Source organism: Oncorhynchus gorbuscha, unplaced genomic scaffold (assembly GCF_021184085.1).
Source record: "Oncorhynchus gorbuscha isolate QuinsamMale2020 ecotype Even-year unplaced genomic scaffold, OgorEven_v1.0 Un_scaffold_934, whole genome shotgun sequence".
Lineage (NCBI taxonomy): Eukaryota > Metazoa > Chordata > Actinopteri > Salmoniformes > Salmonidae > Oncorhynchus > Oncorhynchus gorbuscha.
In genome coordinates this window covers 248,108-265,139 of record NW_025745886.1, presented here as the reverse complement: position 1 = coordinate 265,139, position 17,032 = coordinate 248,108, and the positions used below count along the sequence as shown (strand labels likewise).

The following is a 17,032-nucleotide window of genomic DNA, read 5'->3' as shown; positions in this document are numbered from 1 at the left end:
TCTCTCTCTCTCTCTCTCTCTCTCTCTCTCTCTCTCTCTCTCTCTCTCTCTCTCTCTCTCTCTCTCTCTCTCTCCCTTTCATCTCCCTCAGTAGTTGTTAATGGTTATCTCTCTCTCTCTCTCTGCCAGCTCCTTCAGACTCCCCGTGGATCAGCACGTCAGGATCCTGCAAGAACAGATGCTTTGAATTGGACGAGGCTGAACCTCCCAACTGCCGCTGTGACAACTTATGTAAAACCTATAACAGCTGCTGCCAGGATTTTGATGAGCACTGCTTGAGAACAGGTAAGCCTGAAGCCTGCCAGCCTGTCTGTCTGGGTTGGTGGTCCCCCCATGCTCCCTTTCATGTTCCCTCAACATGGTGGTCTTACATCTCAGTTCAACCCCTCTCCCCAGTCCAAGTTGTACACGTTCCAGAATGTTCAGTACGTTGTATTGCATCAAAGTAGGGTTCAAAATGAACACACACTTTACTTCATACTTAATGACCATCACCATCTCTATTCAGTTTCTACCTCATGTATATGACCTTATGGTGACTTGACTCATTGTTGAATGGGACACCCTGCTGCAGTTCTAATGGGTCGTTGTTACCTCTCTCATTAATTGATTGAATAAATGATTGATTGTGTCCAGAGGGAGGTTTTGGGTGCAGTAAGGAGCGCTGTGGAGAGACCAGGAAGGACCAGCATGCCTGTCACTGTTCTGAGGACTGTCTGGCCAAAGGAGACTGCTGTACCAACTACAAAACACTCTGTAAAGGTTAGACACTGATACTAGATGTCTCTCAACCTGATACTAGTGCTGTGTGTGCTTTAGCCAACCCTTCTGACTGTTGTTGTCATGACATACACTATCGGTCCAAAGCTTTAGAACACCTACTCATTCAAGGGTTTTTCTTTATTTTTACTATTTTCTACATTGTTGAATAATAGTGAAGACATCAAAACTATGAAATAACACATATGGAATCATGTAGTAACCAAAAAAGTGTTAAACAAATCAAAATATATTTTATATTTGAGATTCTTCAAATAGCCACCCTTTGCCTTGATGACAACTTTGCACACTCTTGGCATTCTCTCAACCAGCTTCATGAGGTAGTCACCTGGAATGCATTTCAATGAACCTCATTTCAATGACCTCAACCAAGTTAATTTGTGGAATTTATTTAATTCTTAATGCGTTTCAACCAATCAGTTGTTTTGTGACAAAGTAGGGGTGGTATACAGAAGATAGCCTTATTTGGTAAACAACCAAGTCCATATTATGGCTTGAACAGCTCAAATAAGCAAAGAGAAATGACAGACCATCATTACTTTAAGACATGAAAGTCAGTCAATTTCAAGAACTTTGAAAGTTTCTTCAAGTGCAGTCGCAAAAACCATCAAGCACTATGATGAAACTGTCTCTCACGAGGACCAACACAGGAATGGAAGACACAGTTACCTCTTCTGCAGAAGATAAGTTCATTAGAGTTACCAGCCTCAGAAATTGCAGCCCAAATAAATGCTTCACAGAGTTCAAGTAACAGACACATCTCAACATCAGCTGTTCAGAGACTGTGTGAGTCATGGTCGAATTGCTGCAAAGAAACCACTACTAAAGGACACCGATAAGAAGAGACTTGCTTGGGCCAAGAAACACGAGTAATGGACATTAGACCGGTGGAAATGTGACCTTCGGCCTAGAGTCCAAATTTGAGATGTTTGGTTCCAACCACTGTGTCATTATGAGACGCAGAGTAGGTGAACGGATGATCTCTGCATGTGTATTTCCCACCGTGAAGCATGGAGGAGGTGGTGTTATGGTGTGGGGGTGCTTTGCTGGTGATACTGTCTGTGATTTATTTAGAATTCAAGGCACACTTAACCAGCATGGCTACCACAGCATTCTGCAGCGATACGCCATCCCATCTGGTTTGGGCTTAGTGGGACTATAATTTGTTTTTCAACAGGACAATGACTCAACACACCTCCAGGCTGTGTAAGGGCTATTTGAACAAGGAGGAGGATGATGGAGTGCTGCATCAGATGACCTGGCCTCCACAATCACGTGACCTCAACCAAATTGAGATGGTTTGAGATGATTTGGACCGCAGAGTGAAGGAAATAGCAAACAAGTACTCAGCATATGTGGGAACTCCTTCAAGACTATTGGAAAAGCATTCCAGGTGAAGCTGGTTGAGAGAATAGCAAGAGTGTGCAAAGCTGTCATCAAGGCAAAGGGTATTATTATTATTATTATATTATTAAAGGGTGGCTATTTGAAGAATCTCAAATATAAAATATATTTTGATTTGTTTAACACTTTTTTGGTTACTACATGATTCCATATGTGTTATTACTATTACTCTATAATGTAGAAAATAGCAAAAATAAAGAAAAACCCTTGAATGAGTAGGTGTTCTAAAACTTTGGAAGGTTGTATTGAATCCTCATATTAACTCTTAATTGGACCACTTTGTTTGTAAGGGGACACTACTTGGTTGCAGGATGTTTGTGAAGACATTAGAACCCATGAATGTCCGGCTGGGTAAGAGACCCTATTTACACACTTCAGACCTTTTTATAAAAAACATTTTTTGTTTAACCTTTCACAACTAAATAAAAACAACCCCGTAAGAACATCAGAGATAGTCTCATGATCTTTTGTCCCCAGGTTTGTCCGTCCCCCTCTCATCATGGTGTCAGTGGATGGGTTCAGAGCCTCCTACATGAAGAGAGGAAGCACAGTGATCCCCAACATCGAGAAACTCAGTAAGATATTATGAATCATCCATAACAAGGCTTCATTTGAGAGGGGCAACTTTATTCACTTTATTAAACTTTATTAAACTAGGCAAGTCAGTTAAGAACAAAGTCATATTTAAAATAAAGGCCTACCCCGGCCAAACCCTAACCCGGACGACGCTGGGCCAATTGTGTGCCGCCTTATGGGACTCCCAATCACGGCTGGTTGTGATACAGCCTGGAATCGAACCAGGATGTCTGTAGTGACGCCTCTAGCACTGAGATGCAGTGCCTTAGACCGCTGTGCCACTCGGGAGCCCGTACCATTGCATCATATCTGTTTGTGCCTTTTTACCTCTAGGAGCCTGTGGTACCCATGCTCCTTACATGAGACCCGTGTACCCCACGAAAACGTTCCCCAATCTCTATACTCTTGCAACGGTACGTACTGGTCAATCATCCTTTTTCTTCCTCTTTGCTGAACTCAGCGGAACATTTTATCGTCAGTTTTGCCGTAATGTAATGTAACATCCAGCCTCCACGGGTTAACACCTCCGTCCTGACCTCCTGTAGGGCCTGTACCCTGAGTCCCATGGCATCGTTGGCAACTCCATGCATGACCCTGTGTTTGATGCCAACTTTAACCTGCGGGGTCGAGAGAAGCTGAATCACCGTTGGTGGGGAGGTCAGCCGGTGAGGCCCTACTCTCTCTGCTCTGTTCTGTGGTTCAGTCATACAACGCCTTCGCAAAGGAGTCACACCACGTGACTTGTTACACATTTCCTTGTGTTACAGCCTGAATTTAAAATGGATTCAATTGAGATTGAGTTTCACTGCCCTTCCACACAATACCCCATAATGTCAAAGTGGAGTTATGTTTTTAGAAATGAATTACAAATGAAAAGCTGAAAAGTCTTGAGTCAAGAAGTATTGAACCCCTTTGTTATGGCATAAATCACTTAACAAGTCACATATTAAGTTGCATGGACTCACTCTGTGTGCAATAATAGTGTTTAAAATGATTTTTTGAATGACTGCCTCATCTCTGTATCCCACACATACAATTATCTGTAAGGTCCCTCAGTCGAGCAGATTCAACCACAAAGACCAAGGAGGTTTTCCAATGTCTCACAAAGAAGGGCTCCTATTGGTAGAAATAAAATAAAGAAGGGCTCCTATTGGTAGAAATAAAATAAAGAAGGGCTCCTATTGGTAGATGGGTCAAAATAAAGAAGCAGACATTGAATATCCCTTTGAGCCTGGTGAAGTTATTAATTACACTTTGGATGGGGTATCAACACACCCAGTCACTATAAAGATACAGGCGTCCTTCCTAACCGGAGAGGAAGGAAACCCCTCAGGGATTTCGCCACGAGGACAATGGTGACTTTTAAAACAGTTACAGAGTTTAATGGCTGTGATAGAACACTGAGGATGGATCAACAACATTGTAGTTACTCCACAATACTAACCTAATTGACAGAGTTTAATGGCTGTGATAGAACACTGAGGATGGATCAACAACATTGTAGTTACTCCACAACACTAACCTAATTGACAGAGTTTAATGGCTGTGATAGAACACTGAGGATGGATCAACAACATTGTAGTTACTCCACAACACTAACCTAATTGACAGAGTGAAAAGAAGGAAGTATGTATAGAATACAAATATTCCAAAACATGCATCCTGTTTGCAATAAGATACTGAAGTTAAAAAATGTGGCAAAGAAATTAACTTTATATCCTGAATACAAAGTGTTATGTTTTTGGGCAAAGTCAATACAACACATTACTGAGTACCACTCTTCATATTTTCAAGCATGGTGGTGGTTGCATCATGTTATGGGTATGCTTGTCATTGGCAAGGATTAGGGAGTTTTTTAGGATAAAAATAAACGGAATAGAGCTAAGCACAGGCAACATCCTAGAGGAAAACCTTGTTGAGTCTGCTTTCCAACAGACTGGGAGACAAATTCACTTTTTAGCAGGACAGTAACTTAAAACAACAGACTGGGAGACAAATACACTTTTAAGCAGGACAGTATCTTAAAACAGAAGGCAAAATATACACTGGAGTTGCTCACCAAGATGACATTGAATGTTCCTGAGTGGCCTAGTTTTGACTCAAATCGGTTTGAAAATATATGGCAAGACTTGGCAAGAAAATGGCTGTCTAGCAATGATCAACAACCAACTTGACAGAGCTTGAATATTCTGCAAATATTGTACAATCCAGGTGTGCAAAGCTTTCAGAAACTTACCCAGAAAGACACACAGCTGTAATCGCTGCCAAAGGTGATTCTAATGCGTATTGACTCAGGGGTATGAATACTTGTATAAATGAGATATTTCTGTATTAAAATTTTGAATTAATTTCATGAAATGTCTAGAAACCTGTTTTCACTTTGTCATAATGGGATATTGTGTGTAGATTGATGACCACTTTTTAATTTTTTTAAAATTCAGGCTGTAACAACAGAATGTGGAATAAATTAAGGGGTATGAATATTTTCTAAAGGAACCGTAAGTCACTCTAGAAGCCCTCCCATTCTAGAAGCCCCCATTTCATTCTAGAAGCCCCCATCCCATTCTAGAAGCCCCATCCCATTCTAGAAGCCCTCCCTTCCATTCTATAGGCCCTCCCTCCCATTCTAGAAGCCTCCCCTCCCATTCTAGAAGCCCCCCCTCCCATTCTAGAAGCGCCCCCCCCCTCCCAAACTAGAAGCTCTCCCTCCCATGGCCTCTAGAAGGCCTGCATCTGTGTTCTATTTGCACAGTAATGGTCTTACTTACAGCTGGCCAGGTTTGCCTCTCTCTCTCTCTCCTTTCATATGAGACTGTTTAACTTGGCTTTGAGCATGAATCTAGTAAAACTAGTGAGTAGTGTTTAAATGTAATAACCGTCCATTTCAAGTTGAGACATTGAATTGGAAATGGCGTCAGCCTTGCAAATGTACTGTAGTGGTTTAAGGTCACAAACGCTTTTGAAGAACCTTTGTTGACGAAAATTGATCTTCCTATTGTCCTTAAAGGTGTTATATGCCATTACATGATAAATTATATTGTCTTATATCATAGTTTTACAGATAATTTACTGTGGTTATATTCACTTTTATTCTTGTCCTAGATCTGGATTACAGCAGTGAAGCAAGGGGTGAAAGCTGGCACTTTCTTCTGGCCTGTGTAAGTCTCTCCCTCTCTCCCCCACACCCTCTCTGTCTCTCTCTCTGTCTGTCTACCTCTCTCGCTCTCTCTTTCTACCTCTCTCTCTCTCTCTGTCTACCTCTCTCTCTGTCTGTCTACCTCTCTCTCTCTACCTCTCTCTCTCTCTCTGTCTGTCTACCTTTCTCGCTCTCTCTGTCTACCTCTCTCTCTCTCTCTGTCTACCTCTCTCTCTGTCTGTCTACCTCTCTCTCTCTCTCTCTCTCTCTCTCTCTCTCTCTCTCTCTCTCTCTCTCTCTCTCTCTCTCTCTCTCTCTCTCTCTCTCTCTCTCTACACCACATCTGAAAAAAATTCCCCTCTTCTCAATGCAAAGATATTATGTCCCACAAACTTTATCACCTCACAGCTCACAGCCTGTCAATATACTCCTCAGAATTCTCAAGTAGTGCTTAGCGATTAAGACATTTCTTGAATTTTTTTGGTTATTAAACAACTAATTTGATCAACATCGATTCAATACTTGAATTCAATTTAGTACATTTGTTTTGTGAGCCCAACGCGCTGTTTCTCTAGGGAGAAATCAAAATCATTCATGAGAGAAATCAAGAACTATGTGGGATGCTGGGTTGAAGGGAGATGTAGTTTTCATTAAGTGTTATGCAGGTGAATGAGGACCCAAAAGCGACTTGGCGAAAACAGAGTCTTTAATCCAGTAAAGTAAATATACAATCATAAAGCACAATTCCACTCGTAATGACGAGAACAGACTGGAGACTCGATCATGAACTGCAGGTTGCCTCGGGAAGGCACTTGACCGTAGCAGACTCAGACACCTGCTCACCACGCAGCATCTGAGGGAAACACGACACGACAGGGCGATACACAGACACAGCACGGTGAACAATAGACAAGGATCCGACAGGGCAGAAACGGAAAACAAGGGGAGAAATAGGGACTCTAATCAGGGGAAAAGATAGGGAACAGGTGTGGGAAGACTAAATGATTGATTAGGGGAATAGGAACAGCTGGGAGCAGGAACGGAACGATAGAGAGAAGAGAGAGAGAGAAGGGAGAGAGAAAAAGGGGAACGAACCTAAAAAGACCAGCAGGGGGAAAATGAACAGAGGGAAAAGCAAAATGACAAGACAATATAAGACAAAACATGACATTAAGCAAATATTCAACCTTGTTAAGCGCAGAAACGTGGTAATTGACTATATTGACCATGATCCATTGCACCTGTTTTTTCTGGGTCAGGCAAGAAAAGATTTTATGCCTCTTTTATGCCTCTTTTATGCCTGCTACATTAGGTTAGATACACACAGACCGCATGAGAGATGAATGGACACAACACACCGAGAGAGATAGAGATAACATTAGATGGTCTGTCTGTTTGGTTGCTACTGCCTTAGCAGAGATGAGATGATGACTTTAAGGAATGAAAAATACTAAGTAATATACGAATATTGTATTATTTCATAGTAATTTATTTTTAATTTTTAATTGATGTCTACCCTATGGGGACTTGACAGAGACAATGGAATATTTCAGTGTTTTGGAAATTTAATGTTAACTATTTTTGGCTTTGGAATTTCCATTAAAAAGCTAAATTGTTTTTGTAATTATTTTATAATGCATTTAATGTAAAAAGAATAATGATAATCGAAACTGAAATTTAAAAAGCGTGATATTCTTTTAAATGATGGAACGGTAAATGGACCTAGAAAAGCATTAGTGGCTCAGCACTACTCTCAAAGACAAAACACTAACTCTCAAAGACAAAACACTACTCTCAAAGACAAAACACTACTCTCAAAGACAAAGCACTACTCTCAAAGACAAAACACTAACTCTCAAAGACAAAACACTACTCTCAAAGACAAAACACTACTCTCAAAGACAAAACACTACTCTCAAAGACAAAACACTACTCTCAAAGACAAAACACTACTCTCAAAGACAAAACACTAACTCTCAAAGACAAAACACTAACTCTCAAAGACAAAACACTACTCTCAAAGACAAAACACTACTCTCAAAGACAAAACACTACTCTCAAAGACAAAACACTACTCTCAAAGACAAAACACTACTCTCAAAGACAAAACACTACTCTCAAAGACAAAGCAGTACTCTCAAAGACAAATCACTACTCTCAAAGACAAATCACTACTCTCAAAGACAAAACACTACTCTCAAAGACAAAACACTAACTCTCAAATACAAAACACTACTCTCAAAGACAAAACACTACTCTCAAAGACAAAACACAACAGAAAGTGTTGCTATTATATTGTCATAACACTGTTGTGGATTTCAGTTGGAGATGTCTGGAAACTACATGGACATGTTCTTGTTTAGTTGTACTCTGGCTAACATAACGCATGCAGGCTGCTAAAAAAACACAATGCATCACACATTCATAAGACACAGAGGCCTTTGAGGCAGACTTCAGTTTAGAGGCGTACAGACCTGTTTTGAGAGCAATTGGACTCAAATCGGCCTATTAACGTAAAACGGGGTGCCTGCATGTGAACTTGGCCAGCTGGGGGGGGGGGACTCCTTCAAAAGCAGTGATAAAGTGCACTTCAAGGTGCACTTCCTGAGGTAGGGGGTGGGGCCGAGGGCACTGAGGAGGAGGAGGGGGGCCCAGGGCACTGAGGCGGAGGCGGGGGGGCCCAGGGCACTGAGGAGGAGGAGGAGGGGGGGGCAGGGCACTGGGGAGGGGGGGGGGGGGGCAGGGCACTGAGGAGGAGGAGGGGGGGCCCAGGGCACTGAGGGGGAGGGGGCCTAGGGCACTGAGGAGGAGGAAGGGGGGGGCACTGAGGAGGGGTAGGGGGGACAGGGCACTGAGGAGGGGGAGGGGGAGGGGGGGGGCCCAGGGCACTGAGGAGGGGGGGGGGGGGGGATGGCCAGGGCACTGAGGAGGAGGAGGGGGGGCCAGGGCACCGAGGAGGAGGAGGAGGAGGAGGAGTAGGGGTTACTTTACAGTACAGTATAAGACTGTATTATTTAACCAATGAGGTCTGCAGATGACGGGGAGTTGTGGTTGTAGCTTTGTGGAGTTTCTGTTAAGACCAACTCCAGGGAGGTCTTAACCAACACCAGAGGGGTTGAGAAGAAGAGAATCCCCCCTGTAGTGATTTAGTGGGATAAGATCTACCCCCTTCCATACCCCCCCCAGCTCCCCCACATGTCAAGCCCCAGTTAGAGAGGCAAACCCTGGGGTTGATGTTTGGCAGCTGTGCCTAGTGGGCTGGAGGATGGAGGTCAGTTCGTGGCCCACCGATCTACAGGACAGGAACAGGAGGGGAGGCTTTGAGGTTCAAAGACATCCAGGGGAGAATGAGAGGGATGTACCCCAGGACTATATAGGCCTGTTATGTCTTTAGTGGTTCTAATCTGGTGTACCCCAGGACTATATAGGTCTGTTATGTCTTTAGTGGTTCTAATCTGGTGTACCCCAGGACTATATAGGCCTGTTAAAATGTCTTTAGTGGTTCTAATCTGGTGTACCCCAGGACTATATAGGCCTGTTATAATGTCTTTAGTGGTTCTAATCTGGTGTACCCCAGGACTATATAGGTCTGTTATGTCTTTAGTGGTTCTAATCTGGCAGCTTTCCTGGATGCAAACAGAAAGGATCAAATGTGGTGTTGTAATACACAGTAAAGCCATGGATACACAGCACCCCATACATTTTTTTGTGAACTTCCTTTTGTCCTCCATATAATGAACTCATCTGATGTGTCTTCCCAGGTCCATCCCGTTGGAGAGGAGAGTCCTGACCATGCTACAATGGCTTCATCTGCCAGACGGAGAGAGGTAAAGTCAGCTTCTTTCATCCTCTTCTTTAGGCTATTACTATCTGCAATGACATACCAGCAGTGAAACCCCATCCTCTACATGCATCCAAGATGGCCGCTCTATGTTTAGCAGCATTCTCCATCTGACTTTGAGTAAGTAACTTTGCTCCCATATCCTAGCCCTGTATTTGAGACCTGGGGGTGGTAGAGGATACACATGGCCAACCTAAGATTCCCTTCCACCTGTGTTGTTTCAGGTCGTATGTTTACGCCATGCACTCCGAGCAGCCGGACACGTTTGGCCACAAGCTGGGGCCCATGAGCACTGAGGTGAGCTGGAGGCTGGAGGCTGAGGCTGGGTCTAGGCCTGGGGGCTGGAGGCTGGAGGCTGGAGGCTGGGTCTAGGGCTGGGGGCTGGAGGCTGGAGGCTGGAGGCTGGATCTAGGGCTGAGGCTAGGGCAGAGTCTGAGGGGGAGAGACGGTTGTGAGCAGCACTCACGACAGCAGCACTCATGCCAGATGGAGCTAGTTACATACAGAACCATCTACAACCTAGGATAGGTTAAGTAATCCCTCTCACCCCACCCCCCCTAAGTTTTAGATGCACTATTGTTAAGTGACTGTCCCACTGGATGTCATAAGGTGAATGCACCAATTTGTAAGTCGCTCTGGATAAGAGCGTCTGCTAAATGACTTAAATGTAAAATGTAATGTAATGCATAAACACTGGCTTTCTGTTTCAACTGTCCAGCCATAGCAAGGCCCCAAACAAACCCAGGCATATACATGCATAACTTGTACAGTGTGGAATTGATTAACCATTTTCTAAAGATTTTGTACTTCAAGTCAAATTGTATTTGTCACATGCGCCGGATACAACATACCTTACAGTGAAATGTTTACTTACAAGACCTTAACCAACAATGTTTATTAAGAAGTTTAAAGAAAAATAAGTGTTAACAAGTAAAAAAAATAGAGAAATAAAAGTAACAAATAATTAAACAGTAGCAGTGGGCACCGCACATTGAGACTGTACCGTAATACCCTGTATATAGCCTCCACATTGACTCTGTACCATAATACCCTGTATATAGTCTCCACATTGACTCTGTACCGTAACACCCTGTATACATCCTCCACATTGACTCTGTACCATAATACCCTGTATATAGTCTCCACATTGACTCTGTACCGTAATACCCTGTATATAGTCTCCACATTGACTCTGTACTGTAACACCCTGTATATAGTCTACACGTTGACTCTGTACCGTAATACCCTGTATATAGTCTCCACATTGACTCTGTACCGTAATACCCTGTATATAGCCTCCACATTGACTCTGTACCGTAACACCCTGTATATAGTCTCCACGTTGACTCTGTACCGTAATACCCTGTATATAGTCTCCACATTGACTCTGTACCGTAACACCCTGTATATAGTCTCCACATTGACTCTGTACCGTAACACCCTGTATATAGTCTCCACGTTGACTCTGTACCGTAACACCCTGTATATAGTCTCCACGTTGACTCTGTACCGTAACACCCTGTATATAGTCTCCACATTGACTCTGTACCGTAATACCCTGTATATAGTCTCCACATTGACTCTGTACCGTAACACCCTGTATATAGTCTCCACATTGACTCTGTACCGTAATACCCTGTATATAGACTCCACATTGACTCTGTACCGTAACACCCTGTATATAGACTCCACGTTGACTCTGTACCATAACACCCTGTATATAGCCTCCACATTGACTCAGTACCGTAACACCCTGTATATAGCCTCCACGTTGACTCTGTACCGTAACACCCTGTATATAGCCTCCACGTTGACTCTGTACTCTGTAACACCCTGTATATAGCCTCCACATTGACTCTGTACCGTAATACCCTGTATATAGCCTCCACATTGACTCTGTACCGTAATACCCTGTATATAGCCTCCACATTGACTCTGTACCGTAATACCCTGTATATAGTCTCCACATTGACTCTGTACCGTAATACCCTGTATATAGCCTCCACATTGACTCTGTATAGCCTCCACATTGACTCTGTACCGTAATACCCTGTATATAGCCTCCACGTTGACTCTGTACCGTAATACCCTGTATATAGTCTCCACATTGACTCTGTACCGTAATACCCTGTATATAGTCTCCACGTTGACTCTGTACCGTAATACCCTGTATATAGCCTCCACGTTGACTCTGTACCGTAATACCCTGTATATAGCCTCCACGTTGACTCTGTACCGTAATACCCTGTATATAGCCTCCACGTTGACTCTGTACCGTAATACCCTGTATATAGCCTCCACATTGACTCTGTACCGTAATACCCTGTATATAGTCTCCACATTAACTCTGTACCGTAACACCCTGTATATAGTCTCCACATTGACTCTGTACCGTAATACCCTGTATATAGTCTCCACATTGACTCTGTACCGTAATACCCTGTATATAGTCTCCACATTGACTCTGTACCGTAATACCCTGTATATAGCCTCCACGTTGACTCTGTACCGTAATACCCTGTATATAGCCTCCACGTTGACTCTGTACCGTAATACCCTGTATATAGTCTCCACATTGACTCTGTACCGTAATACCCTGTATATAGTCTCCACATTGACTCTGTACCGTAATACCCTGTATATAGTCTCCACATTGACTCTGTACCGTAATACCCTGTATATAGTCTCCACGTTGACTCTGTACCGTAATACCCTGTATATAGTCTCCACATTGACTCTGTACCGTAATACCCTGTATATAGCCTCCACATTGACTCTGTACCGTAATACCCTGTATATAGCCTCCACGTTGACTCTGTACCGTAATACCCTGTATATAGTCTCCACACTCTGACTCTGTATATAGTCTCCACGTTGACTCTGTACCGTAATACCCTGTATATAGTCTCCACATTGACTCTGTACCGTAACACCCTGTATATAGTCTCCACATTGACTCTGTACCGTAACACCCTGTATATAGCCTCCACGTTGACTCTGTACCGTAACACCCTGTATATAGCCTCCACGTCTCTGTACACGTTGACTCTGTACCGTAACACCCTGTATATAGTCTCCACGTTGACTCTGTACCGTAATACCCTGTATATAGTCTCCACATTGACTCTGTACCGTAACACCCTGTATATAGTCTCCACATTGACTCTGTACCGTAATACCCTGTATATAGACTCCACATTGACTCTGTACCGTAACACCCTGTATATAGCCTCCACGTTGACTCTGTACCATAACACCCTGTATATAGCCTCCACATTGACTCAGTACCGTAACACCCTGTATATAGCCTCCACGTTGACTCTGTACCGTAACACCCTGTATATAGCCTCCACGTTGACTCTGTACCGTAACACCCTGTATATAGCCTCCACATTGACTCTGTACCGTAATACCCTGTATATAGCCTCCACATTGACTCTGTACCGTAATACCTTGTATATAGTCTCCACATTGACTCTGTACCGTAATACCCTGTATATAGTCTCCACATTGACTCTGTACCGTAATACCCTGTATATAGCCTCCACATTGACTCTGTACCGTAATACCCTGTATATAGCCTCCACGTTGACTCTGTACCGTAACACCCTGTATATAGCCTCCACGTTGACTCTGTACCGTAATACCCTGTATATAGTCTCCACATTGACTCTGTACCGTAATACCCTGTATATAGTCTCCACGTTGACTCTGTACCGTAATACCCTGTATATAGCCTCCACGTTGACTCTGTACCGTAATACCCTGTATATAGCCTCCACGTTGACTCTGTACCGTAATACCCTGTATATAGTCTCCACATTGACTCTGTACCGTAATACCCTGTATATAGCCTCCACATTGACTCTGTACCGTAATACCCTGTATATAGCCTCCACGTTGACTCTGTACCGTAATACCCTGTATATAGTCTCCACGTTGACTCTGTACCGTAATACCCTGTATATAGTCTCCACATTGACTCTGTACCGTAATACCCTGTATATAGCCTCCACGTTGACTCTGTACCGTAATACCCTGTATATAGCCTCCACGTTGACTCTGTACCGTAATACCCTGTATATAGCCTCCACATTGACTCTGTACCGTAATACCCTGTATATAGCCTCCACATTGACTCAGTACCGTAACACCCTGTATATAGCCTCCACATTGACTCAGTACCGTAACACCCTGTATATAGCCTCCACATTGTTATTTTACTGCTGCTGATTGTGTTATGTTCAATGTCTAATAATGATTTGGTATTTTGATGATCTGTATGGGGATCAATACTTCTATGATATCCCCTGATCGTTGTGATTGCTGTGTGAATATTGACCAGTGTATTCTGTGCTGCAGCTGAACAACCCTCTGAAGGAGATTGATAAGATAATTGGTCAGCTGATGGACGGCCTGAAACAGATGAAACTCCACCGATGTGTCAACATCATCATGGTGGGAGATCACGGTACTGCTGCACAACCGCCTTGACCCCTGACCCTAACCCTGGTCAATACATACCAACCCTAACCTTGGCCAATACATACCATCCCTGGTCAATACATACCAACCCTGGTCAATACATACCAACCCTGGTCAATACATACCAACCCTGGTCAATACATAACAACCCTGGTCAATACATACCAACCCCGGTCAATACATACCAACCCTGGTCAATACATACCAACCATGGTCAATACATACCAACCCTAACCCTGGTCAATACATACCAACCCTGGTCAATACATACCATCCCTGGTCAATACACACCAACCCTGGTCAATACACACCAACCCTGGTCAATACATACCATCCCTGGTCAATACACACCAACCCTGGTCAATACATACCAACCCTAACCCGGATCAATACATACCAACCCTAACCCGGATCAATACATACCAACCCTGGTCAATACATACCAACCCTAACCCTGGTCAATACATACCAACCCTAACCCGGATCAATACATACCAACCCTGGTCAATACATACTAACCCGGATCAATACATACCAACCCTAACCCTGGTCAATACATACCAACCCTGGTCAATACATACTAACCCGGATCAATACATACCAACCCTAACCCTGGTCAATACATACCAACCCTAGTCAATACATACCAACCCTGGTCAATACATACCAACCCTGGTCAATACATACCAACCCTGGTCAATACACACCAACCCTGGTCAATACATACCAACCCTGGTCAATACACACCAACCCTAACTCGGGTCAATACATACCAACCCTAACCCTAGTCAATACATACCAACCCTAACCCGGGTCAATACATACCAACCCTAACTCGGGTCAATACATACCAACCCTGGTCAATACATACCAACCCTGGTCAATACATACCAACCCTGGTCAATACATACCAACCCTGGTCAATACATACCAACCCTGGTCAATACACACCAACCCTGGTCAATACATACCAACCCTGGTCAATACATACCAACCCTGGTCAATACATACCAACCCTAACTCGGGTCAATACATACCAACCCTGGTCAATACATACCAACCCTGGTCAATACATACCAACCCTACCAACCCTGGTCAATACATACCAACCCTGGTCAATACATACCAACCCTGGTCAATACATACCAACCCTGGTCAATACATACCAACCCTGGTCAATACATACCAACCCTAACCCTAGTCAATACATACCAACCCTGGTCAATACATACCAACCCTGGTCAATACATACCAACCCTGGTCAATACATACCAACCCTGGTCAATACATACCAACCCTGGTCAATACATACCAACCCTGGTCAATACATACCAACCCTGGTCAATACATACCAACCCTGGTCAATACATACCAACCCTAACCCTGGTCAATACATACCAACCCTGGTCAATACATACCAACCCTGGTCAATACATACCAACCCTGGTCAATACATACCAACCCTGGTCAATACATACCAACCCTGGTCAATACATACCAACCCTAACCCTAGTCAATACATACCAACCCTAGTCAATACATACCAACCCTGGTCAATACATACCAACTCTGGTCAATACATACCAACCCTGGTCAATACATACCAACCCTGGTCAATACATACCAACCCTGGTCAATACATACCAACCCTGGTCAATACATACCAACCCTGGTCAATACATACCAACCCTGGTCAATACACACCAACCCTGGTCAATACATACCAACTCTACCTAGTCAATACACACGCTGGGGGGGGAATCACAGATCAGTTATCTTTCCAAGAAAGTGTACTTCCTAAATATGATTAGGCTATAGTTTACTACATTGCTTATATATAAATAAACATTGATCACTCATATTCGTCTCCGTCTGAAAATCGTCCCACTCATAAAAGGGAGGTAAGAAAACATAGCTCCTGAGAAAGTGAAAGTCTCTCCAACTCAGGTCTCTTCAAAGTACGCCGAGCCTATTGGCTGATATGTCCCAGTAATACCGATAGCCTAATTTAATGGTCCACGTGAGAATCTCTGGTAATTTAATTTATTTCTTAGGTTATTTTTGCGCATTTTGATATTTCCTACAGGGCGCACAATTTACTGCAACTATGGCTGGCAAGTCAGCTGAGTCGTCACATACGTCTAAAATAAGCAGTATTGCGGTTGGGTTCGGGACCAGTTCTTGCGTTAGCGGATGGGAGTCGGACAGAAAGCCAGCGGGTTTGGGCGGGATGAATAAATCCGTCCTCCACAGACCTCTAGACCAGGGCTGTCCAACTCATTCCATGGAGGTCCTAGTGTCTGTGGGGTTTAGTTTTCTCCTTTCATCTAAGCCCTTAGACAACCAGGTGAGGGGAGTTCTTTACTAATTCGTGACCTCAATTCATCAATCAAGTTCAAGGGAGGAGCGAAAACCGTCAGCCACTCGGCCCACCATGGAATGAGTTTGACACGTGCTCTAGACGATGTCCATTTCTCTCTGACTATGGACAATCAAGTCACCTTCTTCTTCTTCTTCTTCTTCATATTCATTCTGCAGTGATTTAAAGTCTGTTCTGAACATGTGTCCCTCAGGTATGGAGGAGGCTCACTGTGACAGGACAGAGTTCCTCAGCTCATACATGCCGTCCACTGTTGATGACATCATCCTGATCCCGGGCTCCCTGGGCAGGATCCGCTCCAGGTACCCCAACAACCCCAAATGTGAGCGTTTGTCTGATTGGTGTATTGGTGTATTGACCATTTAAAAACATTTAAGTCATTTAGCATATTGTATTGAAGAACCTGCGTTAATAAAATCATTGAGGATTA

The 17,032-nt window shown here is 43.5% G+C and overlaps 1 protein-coding gene across 1 annotated transcript in view; it reads left to right on the top strand.

The window, feature by feature from the left end:
* Nucleotides 1-129: 129 nt before the first annotated feature.
* The window catches only part of enpp2 (ectonucleotide pyrophosphatase/phosphodiesterase 2), a gene marked incomplete at its 5' end in the record, with an annotated part of 44,862 nt that continues 27,959 nt past the window's right edge, over nucleotides 130-17,032 (top strand). The window contains 11 exons of the mRNA XM_046336117.1: nucleotides 130-285; nucleotides 637-762; nucleotides 2,475-2,535; nucleotides 2,662-2,759; nucleotides 3,094-3,173; nucleotides 3,306-3,425; nucleotides 5,863-5,918; nucleotides 9,658-9,723; nucleotides 9,962-10,034; nucleotides 14,100-14,208; nucleotides 16,796-16,924. Coding sequence (XP_046192073.1) covers nucleotides 130-285; nucleotides 637-762; nucleotides 2,475-2,535; nucleotides 2,662-2,759; nucleotides 3,094-3,173; nucleotides 3,306-3,425; nucleotides 5,863-5,918; nucleotides 9,658-9,723; nucleotides 9,962-10,034; nucleotides 14,100-14,208; nucleotides 16,796-16,924 — 1,074 coding nt within the window. The remainder of the gene's footprint in view (nucleotides 286-636; nucleotides 763-2,474; nucleotides 2,536-2,661; nucleotides 2,760-3,093; nucleotides 3,174-3,305; nucleotides 3,426-5,862; nucleotides 5,919-9,657; nucleotides 9,724-9,961; nucleotides 10,035-14,099; nucleotides 14,209-16,795; nucleotides 16,925-17,032) is intronic.